This window comes from Macaca mulatta, chromosome 1 (assembly GCF_049350105.2).
Source record: "Macaca mulatta isolate MMU2019108-1 chromosome 1, T2T-MMU8v2.0, whole genome shotgun sequence".
NCBI lineage: Eukaryota > Metazoa > Chordata > Mammalia > Primates > Cercopithecidae > Macaca > Macaca mulatta.
In genome coordinates, this window is record NC_133406.1 from 214575660 (window position 1) to 214595813 (window position 20154).

The window sequence follows — 20154 nt, forward strand, 5'->3', positions numbered from 1 at the left end:
TAGTATTGAGCTTTTCTATCCTTCCTGCTTTGCAACCTGGGGAGTAAATTTCAGTCCGACTTACTTCATTTTGCAGCAAGACAATTTAACTAAGTCCACTAGTAGTTTGCTGCTTTATGAGGTTCTACTGTCAGCTTTGACTTTTGGTACAATTAAGGAGCCACAAAGTCCCTGGAGTAGATGTATGAAACTTCTTTCCCTTGCTCTGACAATGTCAGGCTTGGGGATTTAAACTGGTTTCCCTGTTTCCTTGCACGTTGTGTTAATATACTTGGTTTGCCTCCAATCAAGTTTTTTTTTCCTTTTTAAAATCCTTCCCTTAGTGGGAATAGATGTTTAAAAATCAGTGTTCTTGCTTGATGACTTGTGATATATAAAAAAAATTCGATGCTCATAAAAAGCAAACTTTGGCTCAAAGAAAATGTTGCATTTATAGTTAGTCAGTGAATCTCCTCTGGCCTCAATTTCCCCAGTTCCACAACACATTTCTGTCCTTGGGATGCTGCAAGGGGTTAATTAATTAAGATTTGTAAAGGACTTTGAGGAGTAGGGGACAAAGTATTATTAGGGTCTCATGCCCCAAGCCATGGCCCCATCCTTTCATCCCAGCCAGTGGCACAGGCAACCCCATTCTTATGCATGCCAAGCCCCTAATCCCCTCTTGAATGTGGAAGCTTCCAAGGAAAGGACAAGAGGCTTTAACTAGAAACAAAAATCCACTGTAATGAGGTGCTAAGAGGACTGAACTTTCAAGATTCATTCCTAACAAAGTGGCTGAACAGAAAAATGTAATGGTTCTTCTGTGACTTCTGAGTCCCAATCCAAGAAAGTGGGAGTTATGGGAAGGGCAAAGACATCTGACAAGGGGATGACAGTTTGAGTACCAATAAGTCTTTATTTATTCATTGTATTTTCCCAGGGAAAGGAGAAGGGAAGAGAAGAGTCAGCATGTGTTAAAAAGTGATTAAAAAATGGGAAAGGAAGTACCCAGTACAGCAAAATCAACCATCAAATAAACACACCCCAGTGATGGGGTCACCAAAGCCCAAAGGGGCTCAGTCTCCTGCAGTTCAGGAATGAGGGAAAGGGATCAGGAAAAAAACAGACAGGTACAGGCTTTCCTACCCTCCCTTCCCATAAATTCAAGATTTTACACAAAGCTTTGGTTTCTAGCAGTAAACATGGAGTTACATTCGTTCGTCTCCTATTAAACAATCTTGTGGCCACTTTGACATAAGTTTCTAGCACCTGCATAAAAGTTCCTGAGTGACTTGGATTTACATTCATATTCCCTTTCTTGGCCTCCTGACCCCACTTTCTACATGGAAGGCCCCAGTTGCATCTCTCTACTTTAGGATTAAAAATTAAGTAGGTTTGATCCATCCAAAATACAGCAATGTCTTTTTTTTTTTTTTTTTTTTTGAGATGGAGTCTTGCCAGGCTGGAGTGCAGTGATGCGATCTCGGCTCACTGCAGCCTCTACCTTGCGAGCAGCTGGGACTACAGGTATGCACCACCACACCCAGCTGTTTTTTTTTTTTTGTATTTTAGTAGAGACAGCGTTTCACCGTGTTGGCCAGGATGGTTTTGAACTCCTGACCTCGTGATCCGCCCACCTCAGCCTCCCAACATGCTGGGATTACAGGCGTGAGCCACTGTGCCCGGGCTACAGTGTTTGGCATGAATATATCAAGAAATAGTCGGCCCAGCGTGGTGGCTCATGCCTGTAATCCCATCACTTTGGAAGGCCGAGGTGGGCAGATCACCTGAGGTCAGGAGTTCCAGACCAGCCTGGACAACACAGTGAAACCCTATCTCTACTAAAAATATGAAAATTAGCTGGGTGTGGTGGGCACCTGTAATCCCAGCTACTCAGGAGGCTGAGGCAGAATTGCTTGAACCCAAAAGGCAGAGGCTGCAGTGAGCCAATCACTCCAGCCTGGGTGATAGAGACTCCATCTTAAAAAAAAAAAAAGAATTGGTAATGGTCTTGACTTAGGTGGTTGGGAACAAGGGATAGAGGGTTTTCCTAGCTTCAGGATTTTTGCATACATCGTTTAAGAGTTGTGGAGACACTCCAAGTGTTAAATGTGTATGAGTGTGGGTGTGTAAGTTTTCTTTTGGGAGTGAACAGAAAAGAGGACAGGGTAGAAGACAAGTTTTTAGGACAGAAGATCTGGTCTAATAGGTAATAGGGGAAGGGGAATACAAAAGAAAGGATGGTTCAAGATCCCCACTTTAAGAAGAGGGCCCCCCAAACTAATGTTTCAGATCTTTTTGCCTGGTGCAGAACCTTCTGTCAAAGATGCTTTGGCTATTTTTCTCTCAATACAAAAAGAAGTTTGTAAACAAAACCCCCAAAGAACACGGAGAAAGACCAATACATTATATTTACACAAACTAGGCCACCTAGCAATCAACTTAGTGAAGTCCTATAAAGCCCAGACAAATACAATAACTAGAGGGGGGGCAGCATTTAGGGGAGACAAGAACCCAGGAAGAGACACACACCACCCAATGCGTTCTATTGCATTTGTCCCGTTTCAACACAGTGAGGTAGGTTTGCGGTGATCTCACAGCATGTAAACGAAACCCCCTTTTTCTCCTTTAGCTACCATGACACTATTAATCACTACTGCAGCAGGGCAGGACACAGGCCCCAGGCACCACAAAGCCCTCACTTGTGTGTCTCCCTGGAACCCGAGAATTTTGACAGGTTAAGAATCTTAGACCTTACTTCATATATCCATCCTTGGACAGCACAGGATTAAGTACAGGGGTATTGGTCTTAAAACTTATCCTTGGCAACTGCAGTTTTACAAACACACACACACCCTGTGGTGCATGGTAGGCCTAGCCTTATCTGGTGAAGAATGGATCTGGAGATGTAAAACACGTCCTGTGCCCTAGGATTAGACAACCCTCACCTAATCTTGGCTTGCTCTCTGGGCCTTTCACTTGGCCCAGCCTCTGCTAGCCTCTGTACCACCATTTCCTGTTTAGACTAATTCCCAATCTTCCAGTAGGAGGCAATCAAGTCATGGGGCAACCCAGTTAAAACCTAGTCTCCCATAAAACATTTTCAAGGCAGAGGGGGTTTCAAGAGGACACTATGGCAGAAAAGCCAGCTCTTATTGGCAAAAATGAGGTAGTTCAATAGGCTGTGCACTCCAAATAGTTGCTCTCCATGGTGGCAAAAACAACAAAAAGTATTCCTGCTGCGCAGACCTGGAGCTGCTGCCGGCTTATCCCTGAGATTGCTCATGTACCTGAGAACACAGTGCAGGAAATGAGGGCCTTAGATTAAAATATACAAAAATACAAAACCAGAATATTTATATTAAGGGAAAAAAAGGTTAAAATGCACAAGATACGTCATTCGCACACAGCTAGTGCAGTTGGCATCCTGGAGAAAGTGGGATCCAAGGTGCAGTATCCAAGGGAGCAAATAAATAAAATCACATTGGCTCAGAATGGGGCAGGAGTGAGCACAGGAGCAGCAGGTCTGCAGCTGTTCCCCCAAACACCCTTTTTGCCATCATCATTACCCATTGCTTGGGACAGTTGCCAGCACCCTATCCCAAAAGTGGGTATGAGGATACAAGATGTGAAAAAAAAAAAAAAAAACACTGCTTACTCCTGAGAGATTCCCTTCCACAGAATGTAGTGGCTTGTCTCCATGAATCTGGTCTTATACTTAATCATTTCACTCTGGCATGGGAATTATTATATATCCTTCTTTAAAAGGAAAACAACTTCCCTATCCAGGCCACTTTCAAAAGCTGGAAATTCTGGGAATGGAGCCTCAGATAAAGTATGCAGGTTGCAGGGTGATTCCCCCATCCTGGTTGCCCCCAGAACCCTCACTTGCATTTGGACAGAGCGTGATTGGAGTTCCTTTGACTCACCCTTTCCCCCCACCTAGAGGAAAGAAAGGGTGATGGTGTGAATCCCAGCCTGAGATACATGGCAGTGCCAACTAGCCCCAATGCACCCTATTCCCACTTTCTCCACTCTGCCTGCTCCTCAAAACTTCCTGATAGCAAAAGAATAGCCCCCACCCATTGTGGCTCAATTCTGCGCCTCCGGGAGCAGGGCAGGGCTGTGAATTTCTTCTTCTTCCTCCCGAAAGTAGGTTGGCTTTCCCTGTGCACTAGGGCCCTGCTGGGCCTTCAGCGGACATGAGGCTACCATATGGCTGATGCTCTGGCAGAAGTGGCACTTCTTGGGCTGGGGTGGCAGCTTGCATTCCTTGGCATGATGGTCTAGACCTCCACAGTTGTAGCACCTAGTACAAAGCAAGATGGTAAAAGTAAGAGAAAGGAGCAAGAAGAGGCCAGATGATTCCCATGAATGAGGACACCTTGGCTGTGGTACAGGTTTGTCACTTACTTCCCTTCCCAGAGACCAAACTTCCCACTTACAAAAGGAGGACTATTACTAAATGATCTCTTAAGTCCTTTCCACATCTAATTGTCTAGGTGATCTCTTCAGATTCATGTCAACTTGAAAATACCAAGACACCAGAAATAGAAGTTACTGACCCCAACTGGGAACTGCAACTTGGAGGATAGGAGAGATTCTTCCATACCCTTAATATAAGAGAAATTAAAGAAGCCAAATTATAGTATCTGTTCAGAGCTAAGGGGCTTTAAGACCAAACAAGATGGCCGGGCGCGGTGGCTCAAGCCTGTAATCCCAGCACTTTGGGAGGCCGAGACGGGCGGATCACGAGGTCAGGAGATCGAGACCATCCTGGCTAACACGGTGAAACCCCGTCTCTACTAAAAAATACAAAAAACTAGCCGGGCGAGGTGGTGGGCGCCTGTAGTCCCAGCTACTTGGGAGGCTGAGGCAGGAGAATGGCGTAAACCTGGGAGGCGGAGCTTGCAGTGAGCTGAGATCCGGCCACTGCACTTCAGCCCGGGCGACAGAGCGAGACTCCGTCTCAAAAAAAAAAAAAAAGACCAAACAAGATTAAGGAAACCCGCCATTTGCAGACCTGGTAAAGCAACAACAGATACAGATAATACTATCTTGTCGCATCATTTGCAAATCCATGATTTCCTTTAATTCTAAAACCATCCTAGGATGTTAGTATCACTGGCCTCACTTAACAATTGAGGCTAGAGCCCACAGAGCAAACTTACTTGTCCCAAGTAGAAGCACTAAGTCACCCCCAGTGCCCTCCTCACCTACTGCCCTTGCCCACACCTATTGCAGGCACTCAGCCTTCCAGATGCTGCCAGGGACCACAGGCTTCCCTTCGTGTTTTGCTGTGTGACCCAAAACTGACAGGATTGGGAGACTGGGGATGCTCCAGCAACCTAAAAGCTGCCTTCCAGTCCATACCTGTCTCCTTTTGATCTGCGCTTCTGCATGTTCTTCCCTTTTGGCCGCCTCTCACTCCCAATACAGAACACCCCACCAGGTCCGGTGACACGGATGGATTCCAGACCCTTGGCTGACTTCTTAAAGGTGAACTCCACTGCCTCACCCTCCTTCAAGCTCCGGAACCCCTCCATGTGCAGTTTACTCTGGTGAAGGGAAATAACATTAGTTTCCATTATTACACCGAAAGACCAGGAGCACTTATTCCTGTAGGGCAGGAATCAAATGTGATGGTACTCCTATTTTACTGGTAAGGAAACTGACTCAGAGTCACTACAATTACGAACAACAAAAGTCTACCAGTACATTAACAAAAATCATAATTATATAAGCAGATGCCATGATATTTTATAGCTATTAAATTAAGAATTTAAAGTTCTTAATAAAATAGAACAGAGGGCCTGGCACGGTGGCTCACACCTATAATCCCAGCACTTTGCGAGGCCGAGACGGGTGGATCACCTGAGGTCAGGAGTTCGAGACCAGCTTGGCCAACATGGTGAAACACCATCTCTACTAAAAATAAAAAAAATTAGCCAGGCATGGTGGTAGGCACCTGTAATCCCAGCTACTTGGGAGGCTGAGGCAGGAGAATTGCTTGAACCCAGAAAGCGGAGGTTGCAGTGAGCCAAGATCATGCTACTGCATTCCAGCCTGGGCAACAGAGTGAGACTTTGTCTCAAAAAACAAAACAAACAAAGAGAAAAATTTCTACATATAAGCATTTGGAAGAAATCAACAAATATAAAATTACGAAATTTGAGGTGTCAAGCTATAGAGGTTGCAGTGAGCCGAGATGGCACCTTTGTACTCCAGCCTGGGCAACACAGCAAGACTTTGTCTCAAAAATAAATAAATAGATAAATAAATAAATAAAATACAATAAAAATAGCTGGGCATGGTAGCTCAGCTGCGTGCAGTGGCTTACGCCTGTAATCCCAGCACTTTGGGAGGCTGAAGCAGGTGGATCACGAGGTCAGGAGTTCAAGACCAGCCTGGCCAACATGTGAAACTGTGTCTCTATTAAAAATACAAAAATTAGTCGGGTGTGGTGGCAGTCGCCTGTAATCCCAGCTACTCGGGAGGCTGAGGCAGGATAATTGCTTGAACCCTGGAGGTGGAGGTTGCAGTTAGCCAAGATCACACCACTGTAGTCTGGTTGGCAGAGCAAGACTCCATCTCAAAAAAATAAATAAATAAAATATAAAGTGTCACACTATAAAGTACTGAAACATTCATTTTTCACATAATGCCTCACTTAGTATTTATACCATCATCAAAAGACCAAATAAATAGAATACTGGAAAAAATACAAAATCAAGTGGTATTTTTATTTCAAAGCAATATTATATGCCTTATTTAGGAAAGAAAAAAAACCTCAAGATGCTCACTGATTTAAGAAATAATAATAATGGGCCGGGTGCGATGGCTCATGCCTGGTAATCCCAGCATTTTGGGAGGCCAAGGCAGGTGGATCACCTAAGATCAAGAGTTTGAGACCAGCCTAACCAACATGGAGAAACCCTGTCTCTACTACTAAAAATACAAAATTAGCCAGGTGTGGTGGTGGGCACCTGTAATCCCAGCTACTTGGGAGGCTGAGGTAGGAGAATCACTTGAACCTGGGAGGAGGGGGTTGTGGTGAGCCGAGATTGCGCCATTGCACTTTAGCCTGGGAAACAAGAATGAAACTCCGTCTCAAAAAAAAAAAAAAAAAAAGAAATCACAATAATGGCTGCAAAACATGTTAAACAAACAAATAAATGGAATAGGCCAGGTACCGTGACTCATGCCTATCTGTAATCCCAGCACTTGGGGGAGGCAGAGATGAGCAGATCACATGAATCCAGGAATTCAACACCAGCCTGGCCTAAGTGGCGAAATGCCATCTCTACAAAAAATACAAAAATTAGCTGGGCATGGTACACAGACCTGTAATCTCAGCTACTCAAGAAGCTGAGGCAATCATTTGAACCCGGGAGGCAGAAGTTGCAGAGATGGCACCACTGCACTCCAGCCTGGGTAACGGAGCCAGACACTGTCTGGCTCACTCCTGTAATCCCAGCAGAGGTGGGAGCATTGCTTGAGCCCATGGAATGGAGGTTGTAGTGAGCCGAGATTATGCTACTGCATTCCAGCCTGGGCAACAGAGTCTCAGAAACAAACAAAAACACCAAAACCCTCAGAATACATTTAACAAGGTTAAAAAGCCTATATGAGGAAAAAACTCAAATTATATTAAAGGAAAAAAATGAAAAAACATACCACGATCTTGGATTGGAAGATTCAGTGATTCTAAAGGCTATGGGAAAATATAAATTGCCAAGAATACCAGTTATTACAATTTAAATTGGATATCATCAGCAGCGTAGCAACTACAAAGCGAAAAACAGCAAGTTTACAGTGGAGAAAACTGGCAAATAATACCCTAGTCAAGTTCTTTGCATTTTGCTTTGCCTACAATAGGACACACATATCTCCTGATATGATGCACTAAGGACTTATGACTTTAAATCTAACGACTTTGAATCTTATGACTATGAATCTAACCTTGAGGGAACATCAGACAAACTCAAACTGAGGGACATTCCTATAAAACAGAACTTCAAAAATGTCAAGGCTATAAAAAGACAAAGCCTGAAGAACTGAACAGTTCAATGCAATCCAAGATTCCAGATTGAATCTTGAAACAGAAAAAAAAAATAGGACAATCGACAAAATTTGCATATGGTATATAGATAAATGTATCAGTGTTTAATTTCCTGATTATGATTAGTGTACTGAAATGATGTAAGACTGATATTCCCAGTCAGGCACAGTGGCTGATGCCTGTAATCCCCAGCACATTGGGAGGCCAAGATGGGCGGATTGCTTGAGCCCAGGAATTCGAGACCAGCTTGGGCAATATGGCAAAAACCCGTCTCTACAAAATAATACAAAAATGGGCCAGGCATAGTGGTGCATGCCTGTAGTCCCAGCTACTGGGGAGGCTGAGGTGGGAGGATCCCTTGAGCCCGGGAAGCAGAGGTTGCAGTGAAAAGAGATGCTCCAGGCTGGGTGACAGAGTGAGACCCTGTCTCAAAAAAAAAAAAAAAAAAAGATCACTATTCCCATTCTTGGGAAATACGCACTGAAATATTTAGAGATAAAGGTGCTTACTGTCTCCAATTTACAGTTTTAAAAAATGAAATAAAACTATCTGTACCAAGATAAAGAATGATAAAGCAAAGGGGGAAAATGTTAAGAGTTGATGAATCTGAGTAAAGGTTATGTGGGAGCGTTGGGTATTGTTCTTGCAGGCTTTTTAAAGTTTGAAATTATATTAAAATAATGTTACCAAAAGACAGTATAACCCAAGCAGATGGATCAGAGGATTAAAATGGAAAATCACAGAGAGATCTGAGAATACATGGAGAAATCAATAAGCAAGGAAAATAATCCAATAAATCCTGCTATAAAAATTAATAATCCATTTGGAAAGGAAGCCATATTCCTACACATTGTTTGATACACATGCAAAATACATTTCAGAGGATTTAAACACCTCATTGTTAAGAAAAATACTGAAAAGTTAAGACAGATAATCAGACTGGTAAAACTACAAAAATATACCATGAATCACTAAGAAAAAAGAATTACACAACATAATATAAGTAGATATCAGTAGGAAGTCTTAGCATGACACATATATTCAGTATCTCATTGTTGGTTTAAAAAAATTGGAAATAACCTACCGGTTTATTTGTAGTTGCTATGCTGCTGATGATATCCAATTTAAATGGTAATACCTGGTATTCTTGGCAATTTATATTTTCCCATAGCCTTTAGAATCACTGAATCTTCCAATCCAAGATCGTGGTATGTTTTTTCATTTTTTCCTTTAATATAATTTGAGTTTTTTCCTCATATAGGCTTTTTACCTTGTTAAATGTACCGGTTGAATAAATATGGTACATCTATAATAATGAATACCATGCAGCCATTAAAAACAACGTAAAGTCTTTGGTTTGTTCACAGCCACATTTTGGTACCTGAAATAATGCCTAGCACATTTTTTAATGAATTAATGAACCAGGAGGCAAATTTTTAATCATTCAGCTGAGAAAGATAACCACAGTATTGTTAAAGAAAAAACAAAAAGCAAGATTTAGAACAATATGTATGGAATAATCCCATTAGAACACTGCATATTTGTACCAAAATTTAAGGACACTGATATTTATAAAGCAGTTAGCAAACAGCCAGCAGCCATCAAGAAAAAAAAAAAAGTTATTCATACAGCTAGTTCTGTAGCAAAGCCAGAGTCAGATGACCCAGAGTTCCTGATTTAAAGCTCAGAGCTCATTCTATCATGCCACTTACTGCACCACCAACTTGACATTTAGTGGAGGTGACAGCATCTCAGACCCTACCCTGAATAGACTTCATTACAGCTTCATTTATTTTAGTAAAACAACAGTGTCAATATGTCAACAAGGAGTAGTCGTCATAGAAAAAAAGCAAAAGGGATCACTGTGCACCTACCTAGTCCTCGCTCAAGGAAACATGAGTAAGTAGCATTAGTATTTTATGTTGGTGACTGGGGGGGAGTATTCCAAACTGGAACTTAGATGAAGCATGCTCTTCATCAAGATGGGAACCACAGATTCCTCATCACTTCTTTTTTTTTTTTGGAGACACAGTCTCACTCTATCGCCCAGGCTGAAGTGCAGTGACGCGATCTCAGCTCACTGCAACCTCCACCTCCTGGGTTTAAGCGATTCTTCTGCCTCAGCCTCCAGAGCAGCTAGAACTACAGGCACACGCCACCACACCCTGCTAATTTTTGTATTTCTGGTAGAGACGGGCTTTCACCTTATTGGCCAGGCTGGTCTCAAACTCCTGACCGCATGATCCGCCCACCTCTGCTTCCCAAAGTGCTGGGATTACAGGCGTAGCCACTGTGCCTGGCCAAATTTTTGTTTTAAGATGATATTGCGGGCCGGGTGCAATATCTCTCTTGCTGTTGCACAGTAACCACCCTGAGTTTAAACTTAAATTTGTAAGGTTGAGCATGGTGGCTCACAACTGTAATCCCAGCAATTTGGATGGCTGAGGCAGGTGGATCCTGAGCTTGAGGCTCAGGAATTGGAGACCAGCCTGGGCAACATGGCAAAACCCTGTTCTCTACAAAATAATACAAAAATTAGCTGAGCATGGTGACATGTGCCTGTGGTACCAGCTACTTGGGAGGCTGAGGTAGAAGGATCGCTTGAATCCGGGAGGCAGAGGTTGCAGTGAGCTGAGATCGCACCACTGCACTCCTGCCTGGGTGACAGCAAGAATCCATCTCAAAAAATAAAAATTATAATTAGATTTGACTTATTTTTTATTGAGCTGGGTGGGACAAGAGATGCAATTAGTGGGTGAGTCGGGAGGTCTTAGAGGAGCCAGACCAAGAGCCTTCTGGACCCAGGCAATTCCAGCTTCACTCGCTTGCCCAGCCTGTGTTAGGCTGGGACACTCTTAGTTCTAGCTGTGATTCAGGAGGTAAATGGTTAGGAACAAGGGTTGATTGAGTCTGAGGGCCTGTTCCCTCCTTTCTTTAATCATCTATAAAATGGAGTAAATACTAATTTTATGGTAGTGCTGTGAGGTTTTATGCATGAGAAGTAGTTAGCACTTCGCCTGCCACACATAAATCCTCAGGGAGTGGCAATTATCAACCTCTTCCGACTGGATGGGGCGGGTTAACAGAGAGAACTAAGTGCCAAGCATCTGGTTTTATCCTAACTGGCTATAGAAACTCAGAAGACTATCCCCTCTGAGCCCCAGTTTACTGGAGAGTAACACCTTCCTCTATGGACACCTCATAGGCTTATTTTAAGAGGATCTTTAAGTGGGGACATGCAACAAGAAATTGACTAGTCCTCTCAGGTCACTCACTGCATCACTGGAGGATCTGAGGTCTAAGACTTTTACAGAGTGAACCCCCACCCCTGCAGGCATCTCAGTGTAACCGGCTGGCCAAGATTTAAACCGGTGGTCTCCAGGGGTGGCTCCCTGCCCTCCTCCCCCGCCCCTTTCTAAAACACATAGTTTGAATTCCTCTCTTATCAGATAGGTAATCAGCGTGCAGCCCCACAGAGCCAGCCTCCCAGGGCCTGCATCTGAAAAGCGCCTGAAATTCTTGTACCACCCCCATTCCACCCCCAACCACACACAAAGCAGGGCCCCGCCCCTTTCCCCACCCCCTCCAAAAAGAAAAGACCTTGGGGGGAGGGGCATGGCCTGAGCTCCCCCAATAGGGCCCAGCCCCAGGAAACAAAGAGTTGACACTGGCTGGTTCTGGTGGTCAGATTCCTGGAGTTCCAAGGCACAGATCCCTCTTGTATCCCCCTCTCCCTCCTCCCCACATTCAACAGTTTCTTCCTTCCTCTCCATGTTGGGGTTATGGTCACGGTAAGAGAACTAGATGTAGAAAATCCTTCCTTCCCCAGGCAGTCTTGCCAAAGTCACCATCAGCAGCCATCTTCCCTTCTCTGGCTTGCCCACTGCCCACTTCATGGATAGAACCAAACAGAACCACCTCCCCTTGGGTCTCTTCAGTCCAATCCTCAATTATTGATTCAGATAAATTGTTTTAAAGGGGAGGAGGAAAGGAGGCATGACTCACATCATCCTTTCCCAATTTCTTCAAGTTAGGACAGTGGGGAGCCTGCCTGGGCCTACTGTGTTGGGGAATGTGGCATCAGACAACAGAAAGCATTTTTTTCTTTTTTTGATGGCAGGGAAGGAAGCTCTCCAGTTAAAGTACTTAGGCCTTCTGATCCCTTCTTAATACCTCAGTAATTGCCTGCATTACCCTATACAGCCCACACTAAGTACCTCATCTCAGCATCAATTTATGCCTTTACAAGTTTAGAGATAGAATGAGCCTTAGGGGTCACTTAGGAAATGTGGAGTTAAAAACAAAACAAAACATTATAGAAGAAAAAAAAGGTATGAACAAAAAAAAAAAAAAAAAAAGAAAAAAAAACCACGCAGGAACCTAAGTGTCCCTCTTTCTACATAAGTGGCAACAGAATTTCAGGGTACTTGCTACAGTTGTGCAGATTAAAGCTGGGGTTCTTGGCTCTTCTGCAAGAGGCTATTCCAGCTCTTCTTCCAGGCCATTCCAGCCGAAGATTCCATAGTGCAAGTCTCTACCTCAGTTCTAGGTTCCTAGCTTGCACAATCATTTGTCGAATGTCTATGTACTATGCAAAATAACTGTTACTAATTGATGCTTACTGTAGGCTAAGTGGCATTCTAACCACTTTACATGTTGCAACTCACTTAACCCTTGTAATAAACTGGTGCAGTGGGGTGTTATGAAGACCCTCATGTTACAACATGAGGACATGGAGTCAGAGGGGTTAATAAGCACCTTCGTTAAAGCTGCAGTACGAGGCAAGAGCTGAGCTGAATGCAGCTGGCCTAACTCTCGCCAATGCAATTCAATATGATGCAAGTCACATATATAATTGAAAACTTTCTAGCAGCTACGTTTAAAAAAGCATCTGATGAAAGTAATTATAGTGACTCAGTCCTGTGGTGTCACATCCCTATCTTGCTTCATTCCTGGAGGTAAGATATGGTAAGGGTTAGGAAACCAACCGGTTCTCCCAGAAGCAGTTATTTGATGGTGTGTGTGTGTCAAGGAGGGTGGTGAAAGGGGTGTCTGGAACCCAAGGCTTCAGGCAACCAATCCCTCTGATCCCCTCTGCTCAGCCACAGCCAGGCCGTGTAGTTCCTGCCTGGAGTTCTCCACCAGATGGCGCTGCTCAGCCTGTCTGGCCAAAGGTAAGCCCGAGGGCGCCTATACCAGGAGGTACTGAGTAGCTAGCTACCTGGTCTGGGCTGTGAACAAGTGTCCAGGTAGATTTATCCTCCACAGCTCCTTAGGGCAGTCATCTCGTCCTCCACGTCCCACCCTGGCCCCACCCAACCACCTGCTCTATCGGGGATAAGAATGAAAGGTTCCTAGACTTTTAGGCCAGAAACTCAGTTCTTACAGTCTACTGCTTAGAAAAGAATACTGCTTAGAAAAGTCAAGTCTCGTCTAAATTAAATAACTCCACGCTGGGCCAGTCGCGGTGGCTCATGCCTGTAAACCCAGCACTTTGGGAGGCCTAGACGGGCGGATCGTCACGAGGTCAGGAGTTCGAGACCTGGCTAACATGGTGAAACTTCGTCTCTACTAAAAATACAAAAAATTAGCCGGGCATGGTGGCAGGTGCTTGTAATCCTAGCTACTTGGGAGGCTGAGGCAGGAGAATCGCTTGAACCCGGGAGGCGGAGGTTGCAGTGAGCCAGGGCCACACCACTGCACTCCATCCTGGGTAACAGAGAGAGATTCCGTCTCCAAAACAAAACCAAACAACAACAAAAAAACCTCCATGCTGAGATCATGTTAAATAAGTCTCTATCAACTGTGTATTCTCCCCCAACTCCTTTGACCTCCCACTCCGACTATGTGGCCAGTGGTTGATACTCATGCCTGCAGGAAGAGAGGAGATGTAGTTTTACCTAGGGCAGTTACTCCAAAAAACAATAATTCCAGTAGAATGTGATTAGCAATGTTAAAGACACTAAATGGCCATGGTGAATGTTACTGAAAACCACTTGTAAGGCAGGCAGCAGTGTCAACAACCACAGGGTAGAAACTTCCCATATTTGAAGCTTTGTTCAGGATGGTGTCACAGCCTTTACTTTACACTGTCACCGGGCACGGTGGCTCATGCCACCCAGCACTTTGCAAGTCCCAGGCAGGTGGACCACTCCAGTTTGAGACCAGCCTGGACAACATGGTGAAACCCCATCTCTACTAAAAATACTAAAATTGGCTGGGCATGGTGGTGTACATCTGTAATCCCAGCTACTTGGGAGGCTGAGGCAGGAGAACTGCTTGAACCCAAAAGTCGGAAGTTGCAGTGAGCCGAGTTCGTGCCACTGCACTCCAGCCTGGGTGACAGAGCAAGACTCAATCTCAAAAAATAAAAATAAAAGACATTGTCTAGAAGCATGTCTCAGAAAGAAGAGGACCCCAGAAGATTCCACCATGTGTTCAGGAACCTTCCTGCCTCTCTACCAACTTTCTGAAAAATCAAGTTAATTTATTTTTAAGCTGCCTTTTCCTATTAGGACAGAAATAACTCATGGATGGCCACTAAATCTGTGGCTTCCACTCTATCAACAAAAATGAGAGGAACATCTCTGGGCTCAGAGTTGTGATCTACTGACATTCATTCCACAAACTTTCATAGTGCCATGTTGTGCCCAGGCCATATTCTATGTTGTGCCCAGGCCATGTAGCCAGCCCAGAAAGCGAAAGATCTCTGCCGACATGGACCCCAGACTGCTAAGTGTCCTTCTGATTCACCAAGGTCCTCAAGATGCCCCTTTTCTTATTCATTCCTCAGCCCACCGAGTGCATACTAGAAAATTAACCAGGCAGCTAAGTTTCTCCCTTCAAAGAGCCTATGGGTTACATAAAGAAGGGTATAAGAGCAGTACATCAATAACTAGACACGAGGTGAGCAATCAGAGGTGCAGTGTTACAAACCAGGAGGAAAGATCTCGTATATTTCCCCACCCACCCCCACAACCCTGCCACCAAACCCAGCAGTCCTAACCTAGACCCTGAATAAGATTGCTCTTACCACCTCCTCACTCATGGCTTCCAGAAAAAGCAGGCCACGTGGCTTCAGGGCAATTTCAGCAGTTCGTCTAGGTATTAAAAACTTTTTCTCCTAAACCAACTTGGTCCCTTGGTCAAATCTGGGCTTTTCTTTTGACTCCTAGTCTTCTAATACAGCATTTTAGCCAGAAAGTCAATTTAAACATATTTGAGATTTAAACATATCTGGGTCCTGAGGAACTATGGGAAAGCAGGGAGTTTTCCTTATTTCCAAATTTTTATAAATCTTGAGAGTTTGCAAATTGAACCACAGGAAACATGAGTTACACCAAAACTCTTAAAATGGCCCAAAATGAGGATTTTTGAATTCTTGATGAATCCCAGGGAAATAGTTGACAGTTTAGCTTCTTGCTCCAGCTTTCCTGTATAACTATGTTTCTCAAGCAGGGATGAGACTTTGACTCCAAGGGGACATTTGAAAATGTATGGAGATGTTTTTGATTGTCACACCTGAGATGCAACTGGCCTCTAGCGGGTAGAGACCAGCAACACTGCGGTACATCCTGTAATGCATAGGACAGACTCCCCAGAACAAATTATCCTGCTCAAAACATGTCAATAGTGCTGAGATCGAGAAACTCATTTAAGGGCTTGCTATCTATTTCCCTAACTCTAGAGACAGGCAGATTTCTAAATCTAAAGATGTGTACCTGAAGAGTTGTTATAGAAATCTCTTTGCTTTGTGTTTTGTTGTTGTTTTGTTTAGTTTTTGGCTAGGGGGTGGGATTTTTCCCCTACTTATCTACTCTTGAAGAGGATATTACAGCATTTGGGAGAGAGCATAAGAACATTAGTTAATAGGGCGTTGGGATCCTAATAACCCCAACTTTGGAAGGGAAAAGAAAATGTTTTTAAATTGCCTTTCCCCCTTCCTCTTTACTTGCAAAAGGGCTTCCTGACCCCCTCCCTCTGGTAGATGCTATCTTAGGACAATTACCTTCCCACCAGCCCACCCTAACCCCAGGGTGCCCAACCCCAGCAGCCAAAGAATGGGAAGTTTTGTTAAAGATTTCTTACTCTCTGCTTCGGGAACACTTTCCTCCCCCAGTAAACAATTTATCCTGTGTTTACTAAATTCCTTTACCATTACATTTCCAGAGAGTCATTTCTAACCACAAGTGCAGAAGGGCCAGGCGCGGTGGCTCACGCCTGTAATCCCAGCATTTTTGGAGGCCGAGGCAGGCAGATCACCTGAGGTCGGGAGTTCAAGACCAGCCTGACCAACATGCAGAAACCCCGACTCTACTAAAAATACAAAAAATTAGCCGGGCATAGTGGCACATGCCTGTAATCCCAGCTACTCAGGAGGCTGAGGCAGGAGAATCGCTTGACCTGGGAGGTGAAGGTTGCTGTGAGCAGAGAGCGTGCCATTGCACTCCAGCCTGGGCAACAAGAGCCAAACTCCATCTCAAAAAAGCCAAAAACCAAAAAACAAAAAACAAGTGCAAAGACCGGAATCACTAATCTAACTTACCGCTAAGGTGGAGTTGGAGGACCCCTGACCCAAGCCCTGCCGGCATGCTACCATTATCAGAGCTACCAGGTAAAAGTTCAGGGAATCGCCACCCATCTTTGTGCTTTCTGAGTAGAATGGGAAGAGCTGGGGATTAGAGAGACAAATTCTTAGTTCTCTTCCAGCTCAGCTCCCTCTTGACAACTTACTCAACTGTGGGTTCCTGGATGTTCCAAGAGCCTAAAATCCACAGTATTTCCAAGCCAGTACATCTGACCCCGTAGTGTAGACTCAATGCATGCTCTATGCCATCCAATAGTTTTCCAATTGCTCTAGATCCTGAGGTGAAGCCTGCTAGGCCCAAGTCCCCATTTGCTCAAAAAACAAAACCAAACAAAAAACCACCTTCCTTGGGGTATGTATATCACCAAGGAACCCAAAAGATGAGGGGATACGTTCCCCTCAGCCCTTCCCTATCAGGCAGCCTTTGGGTGGGAGATGAGGAAACGTTGGGTCTGAATCTTTTATTCCAGCCTCCCAAAGTTGGGGGAGCTGTCCAGTCCCCAGACCAGGAAAGATTTTAATCTCTTTGTGATCAGATAAATGGGAGAGTGGGGGAGGCTTGCTACCCTGCTGAGGAGGGCCATTCAAAGCTGGTTCCTGTAATAAAGTGATTTAATAGATCTAAAGAGGCCAATTCCCTTCTTTCTCCCACAATTACTTCCTGTGGGTTATCATTCACATATGTAAATGATACAGAGAAGGGAGAAAAGCCACCAGTGGGAAACTAGCTGTCTAATGGGGGGTTGGGGGGGATCAGGATGCTGCAAGGGGTCAGCTCAGTATCCTGCTACAGGTCCTCTTGGCAGATGTTCAAGTAGCCCACTGACCCCATGGCCCCAGCACTAAGTAGTGGCTCCCCATCTCTCTGCATCTATTCCCCTGGTTTGTTCCTCACTGAAGGCTGTGCTCAAAGATGTCCCTGCTGCCTCCAACTAGTCCATCCAGCATCTCCCTTCCCCACCCCTCCCCCCAAGAATGCCATCCCTCAGGCTCCAGCCCTTAATCCCCACATCCTCCTTTCCCCTCCCCCACACCTCCTAAAGCCAACCTCCCTTAAGTAACCCCTCCCTGCCCGGCCTGGGTGTCAACCTACACGATCTGGGATTAGCAATTTCTTCTTTCCAGATCCAGCCGCAAACCTCCAAAGATGGAAGGGCCACAGGCAGCAAGCAACTTCCTTTCCATGGTCTTTATGGGTAGCTGGTGGCCCAGGACCACCAGAATGCCTCTAGGATATTCAGGAAGGGGAAGCCTGGGAGGAGGGAGACCTGAAGTCTCTGGCTTCTTGTTTGAGGCCAGGAATGTTGAGACAGCAATCAATGGCTGTCTGGGGCCATAAATGCCAAGCGGAGAATAGGTCCAGAGGCCAGCCTCCCTCCACCCCCTGCCCTGCGACACTGAATTTCACCCCCTACTGTGCTGCCCTGCTTTAACTGAGAACTTGGGGTTGCGACCTATCCACTTCCCTCCCAGCCTGGCCCAGCAATGTAAGGAAGGCCAGGGCTCCTTGGGTTTTCCTTCTTCACGGGAAGTGGACAGCAAAGACCCCAGTCCTGAGCTTACAAGCTCCCATGTGGATCCTTCAGGGATCGGCCAAACCCAGTTTTTAGTGACCAGCCAGGTGAGGTCTGCATTAAAAAGGGGATGTGGCTGACTTCTCGGCTTTATGCCCCTTGGGTCCAGTAGCCAGTTGCCCTCACTCTCTCCCGCCTTCTGAGCTCCATTCAGACGTTGGAGGCGCTGGGCGCCCGGCTCAGGCCCGGCATGTGCTTCCCTGGCCGGCCTGCTCGCCCTCCCCCCACCGGCAAGCACAATACAACCTTAGTTTCTGCCACATGGGGTCACCTCCCTGCCCCCTACCCCTTCCCAGGGGAAAGAGGTAATAGACACGTGGTGAGCCGGAGGGGTTCCCGGAAGGGGGCGGGGGTGCTGATAATTGGTGCTGCCTCCAACTACTCCCCCCGAGATAGTTAACAGGGACTCAGAATTGGGGTGCCGAAGCAAAGACAGGGACGCATAATGAGGGCTCCCGAAGGCCCTCAATTCAACAGCGAACCCGGAGCCCACCCGTGGATACGTGCACCTAGACGCCCTTCCCTGGACAAAGTTACCGCAATCAGTCTCACCTGGTGCACAAAGACGTCCACTGGGGGGTCGAGCGCGACCCCGGCGCGGGCGGTCATGGACAGGAAGCCGAACCCCATGCGCACGTTGAACCACTTACAGATGCCCGCACCGTGCAGCAGCTGAGGCTCGTCCGCCGCCCGGGCCGCGTCCTCCGGCGCCTCCTCGGGTGCCTCTTCTGCCGCCTTGGCGCAGCCACCTAGAGAGAGGGAGGGCCAGGCACTCAGCTAGGGGGCACGGAATCGGAAGGCGGTCTCGGGCTCCAGGCAGGGAGACCCGAGTGTCCAACCCCATAAGTGGACAGTCAGGAGGGGGCAGCTACCAAGGAACAGAAGAAACCTATCCCGGTCGCCTCCCGCGCTCCCCTAGCGTACACCGGGACAGTGGTGCCCCGAAAGTTTGCTCCTCTTCCCACAATGCGTTTCCCGGAGACTCATGGCGAGACAAACCTCTCCCCTCCATCCACCCACGTAGTCTGGCGCGCACGCCACTGGAACACCAAGGTTCCTTGCTCCAGAGACGGCCCTATGAAGAAGGAGGCCGCACCGTCTTGGGGTCCTTTGGGCAGCCTTGGAGTCAGTTCTCCACCTTCCTTCTACGTGGCTCCTGGCCGCCCCTGCCTCCTAAGGTGTCCCAGCTAAGTCCCGAGCTCGAACCTGCAAACTGCTGGTTGGACACTGAGCCCATGGTCGTCGGCTGAGCCCGTGGCCCCGGGCCCCTGGTCGGGCGGCTGCTGGCCCCGGAGAAGTCCGAAGGCAAAGGGGTGGTTCGGAGAAGAGGCTGCTACATCTTCCCCCGCACAATAGCGGTGGGAGGGCCCACGGCTTTTCAAAGGCTCCCAAATTCTAAAAGACAATGACCCAACCCCCCGCGGGCAGCCCCCTCCCCTCCCCTCCCTCTCCTTTCCCCTCCCTTTCCCTCCAGCTCCAGCTCCGGCCCTCCCCCACTGCTCTGGTCTCTGACACCTCTGGGGTGTCCCTTCTCAGAACCTTGAGGTTTGATACCCCCTCCCCACACACACATCTGGAGATGGGGCTGTCTGCTCTAGAAGGCTTGAGTACCCCGGAATTTGGGATCCTGCATTTTGGACTCAATAGGGGTCCCCAAAGCAGATACAGGTGGGGGACCTGGTGGGGGGGGTAGTTTTAAAACCACGTGACTGCTCACACACACACACACACACACACACACACACAAACACACACACCACCCCCACCCCCCGCGCAGATAATTATACATTCCAGAGAGTTGGGGGAGGGAGGTGTGAGCCTGGCAGCGCTGGCCAATCAGAAACACAAACCACCTGTCAAGGGAGAAATGAATGGGCCCTCCCCCTCCCCCAGCTCTTGAGCGCCCCTCCCCCTCTCTTCCCCCTCAGGCCTCTGAGCTGACCCGGCTGCTT

The 20154-nt window shown here is 46.5% G+C and overlaps 1 protein-coding gene across 1 annotated transcript; it reads right to left on the bottom strand.

The window, feature by feature from the left end:
• Positions 1-869: 869 nt before the first annotated feature.
• On the bottom strand, positions 870-19514 carry LIN28A (lin-28 RNA binding posttranscriptional regulator A). Its single transcript, XM_015132018.3, has 4 exons — positions 19409-19514; positions 18755-18951; positions 5353-5537; positions 870-4288 (listed from the first exon to the last, which is right to left on the bottom strand). The coding sequence occupies exons 1-4, from the start codon at positions 19437-19439 to the stop codon at positions 4072-4074; spliced, it is 630 nt and encodes a 209-aa protein (XP_014987504.1). The 5' UTR covers positions 19440-19514; the 3' UTR covers positions 870-4071.
• Positions 19515-20154: the final 640 nt, after the last annotated feature.

Coding starts and splice junctions, on each gene's coding strand:
- LIN28A (XM_015132018.3), bottom strand. CDS start 19,439: ATGGGCTCAGTGTCCAACCAGCAGTTTGCAG. Junction 18,952..19,408: donor GTCCAACCAGCAGTTTGCAG/GTTCGAGCTCGG, acceptor CCCTCTCTCTAG/GTGGCTGCGCCAAGGCGGCA. Junction 5,538..18,754: donor TGGACGTCTTTGTGCACCAG/GTGAGACTGATT, acceptor TCCCTTCACCAG/AGTAAACTGCACATGGAGGG.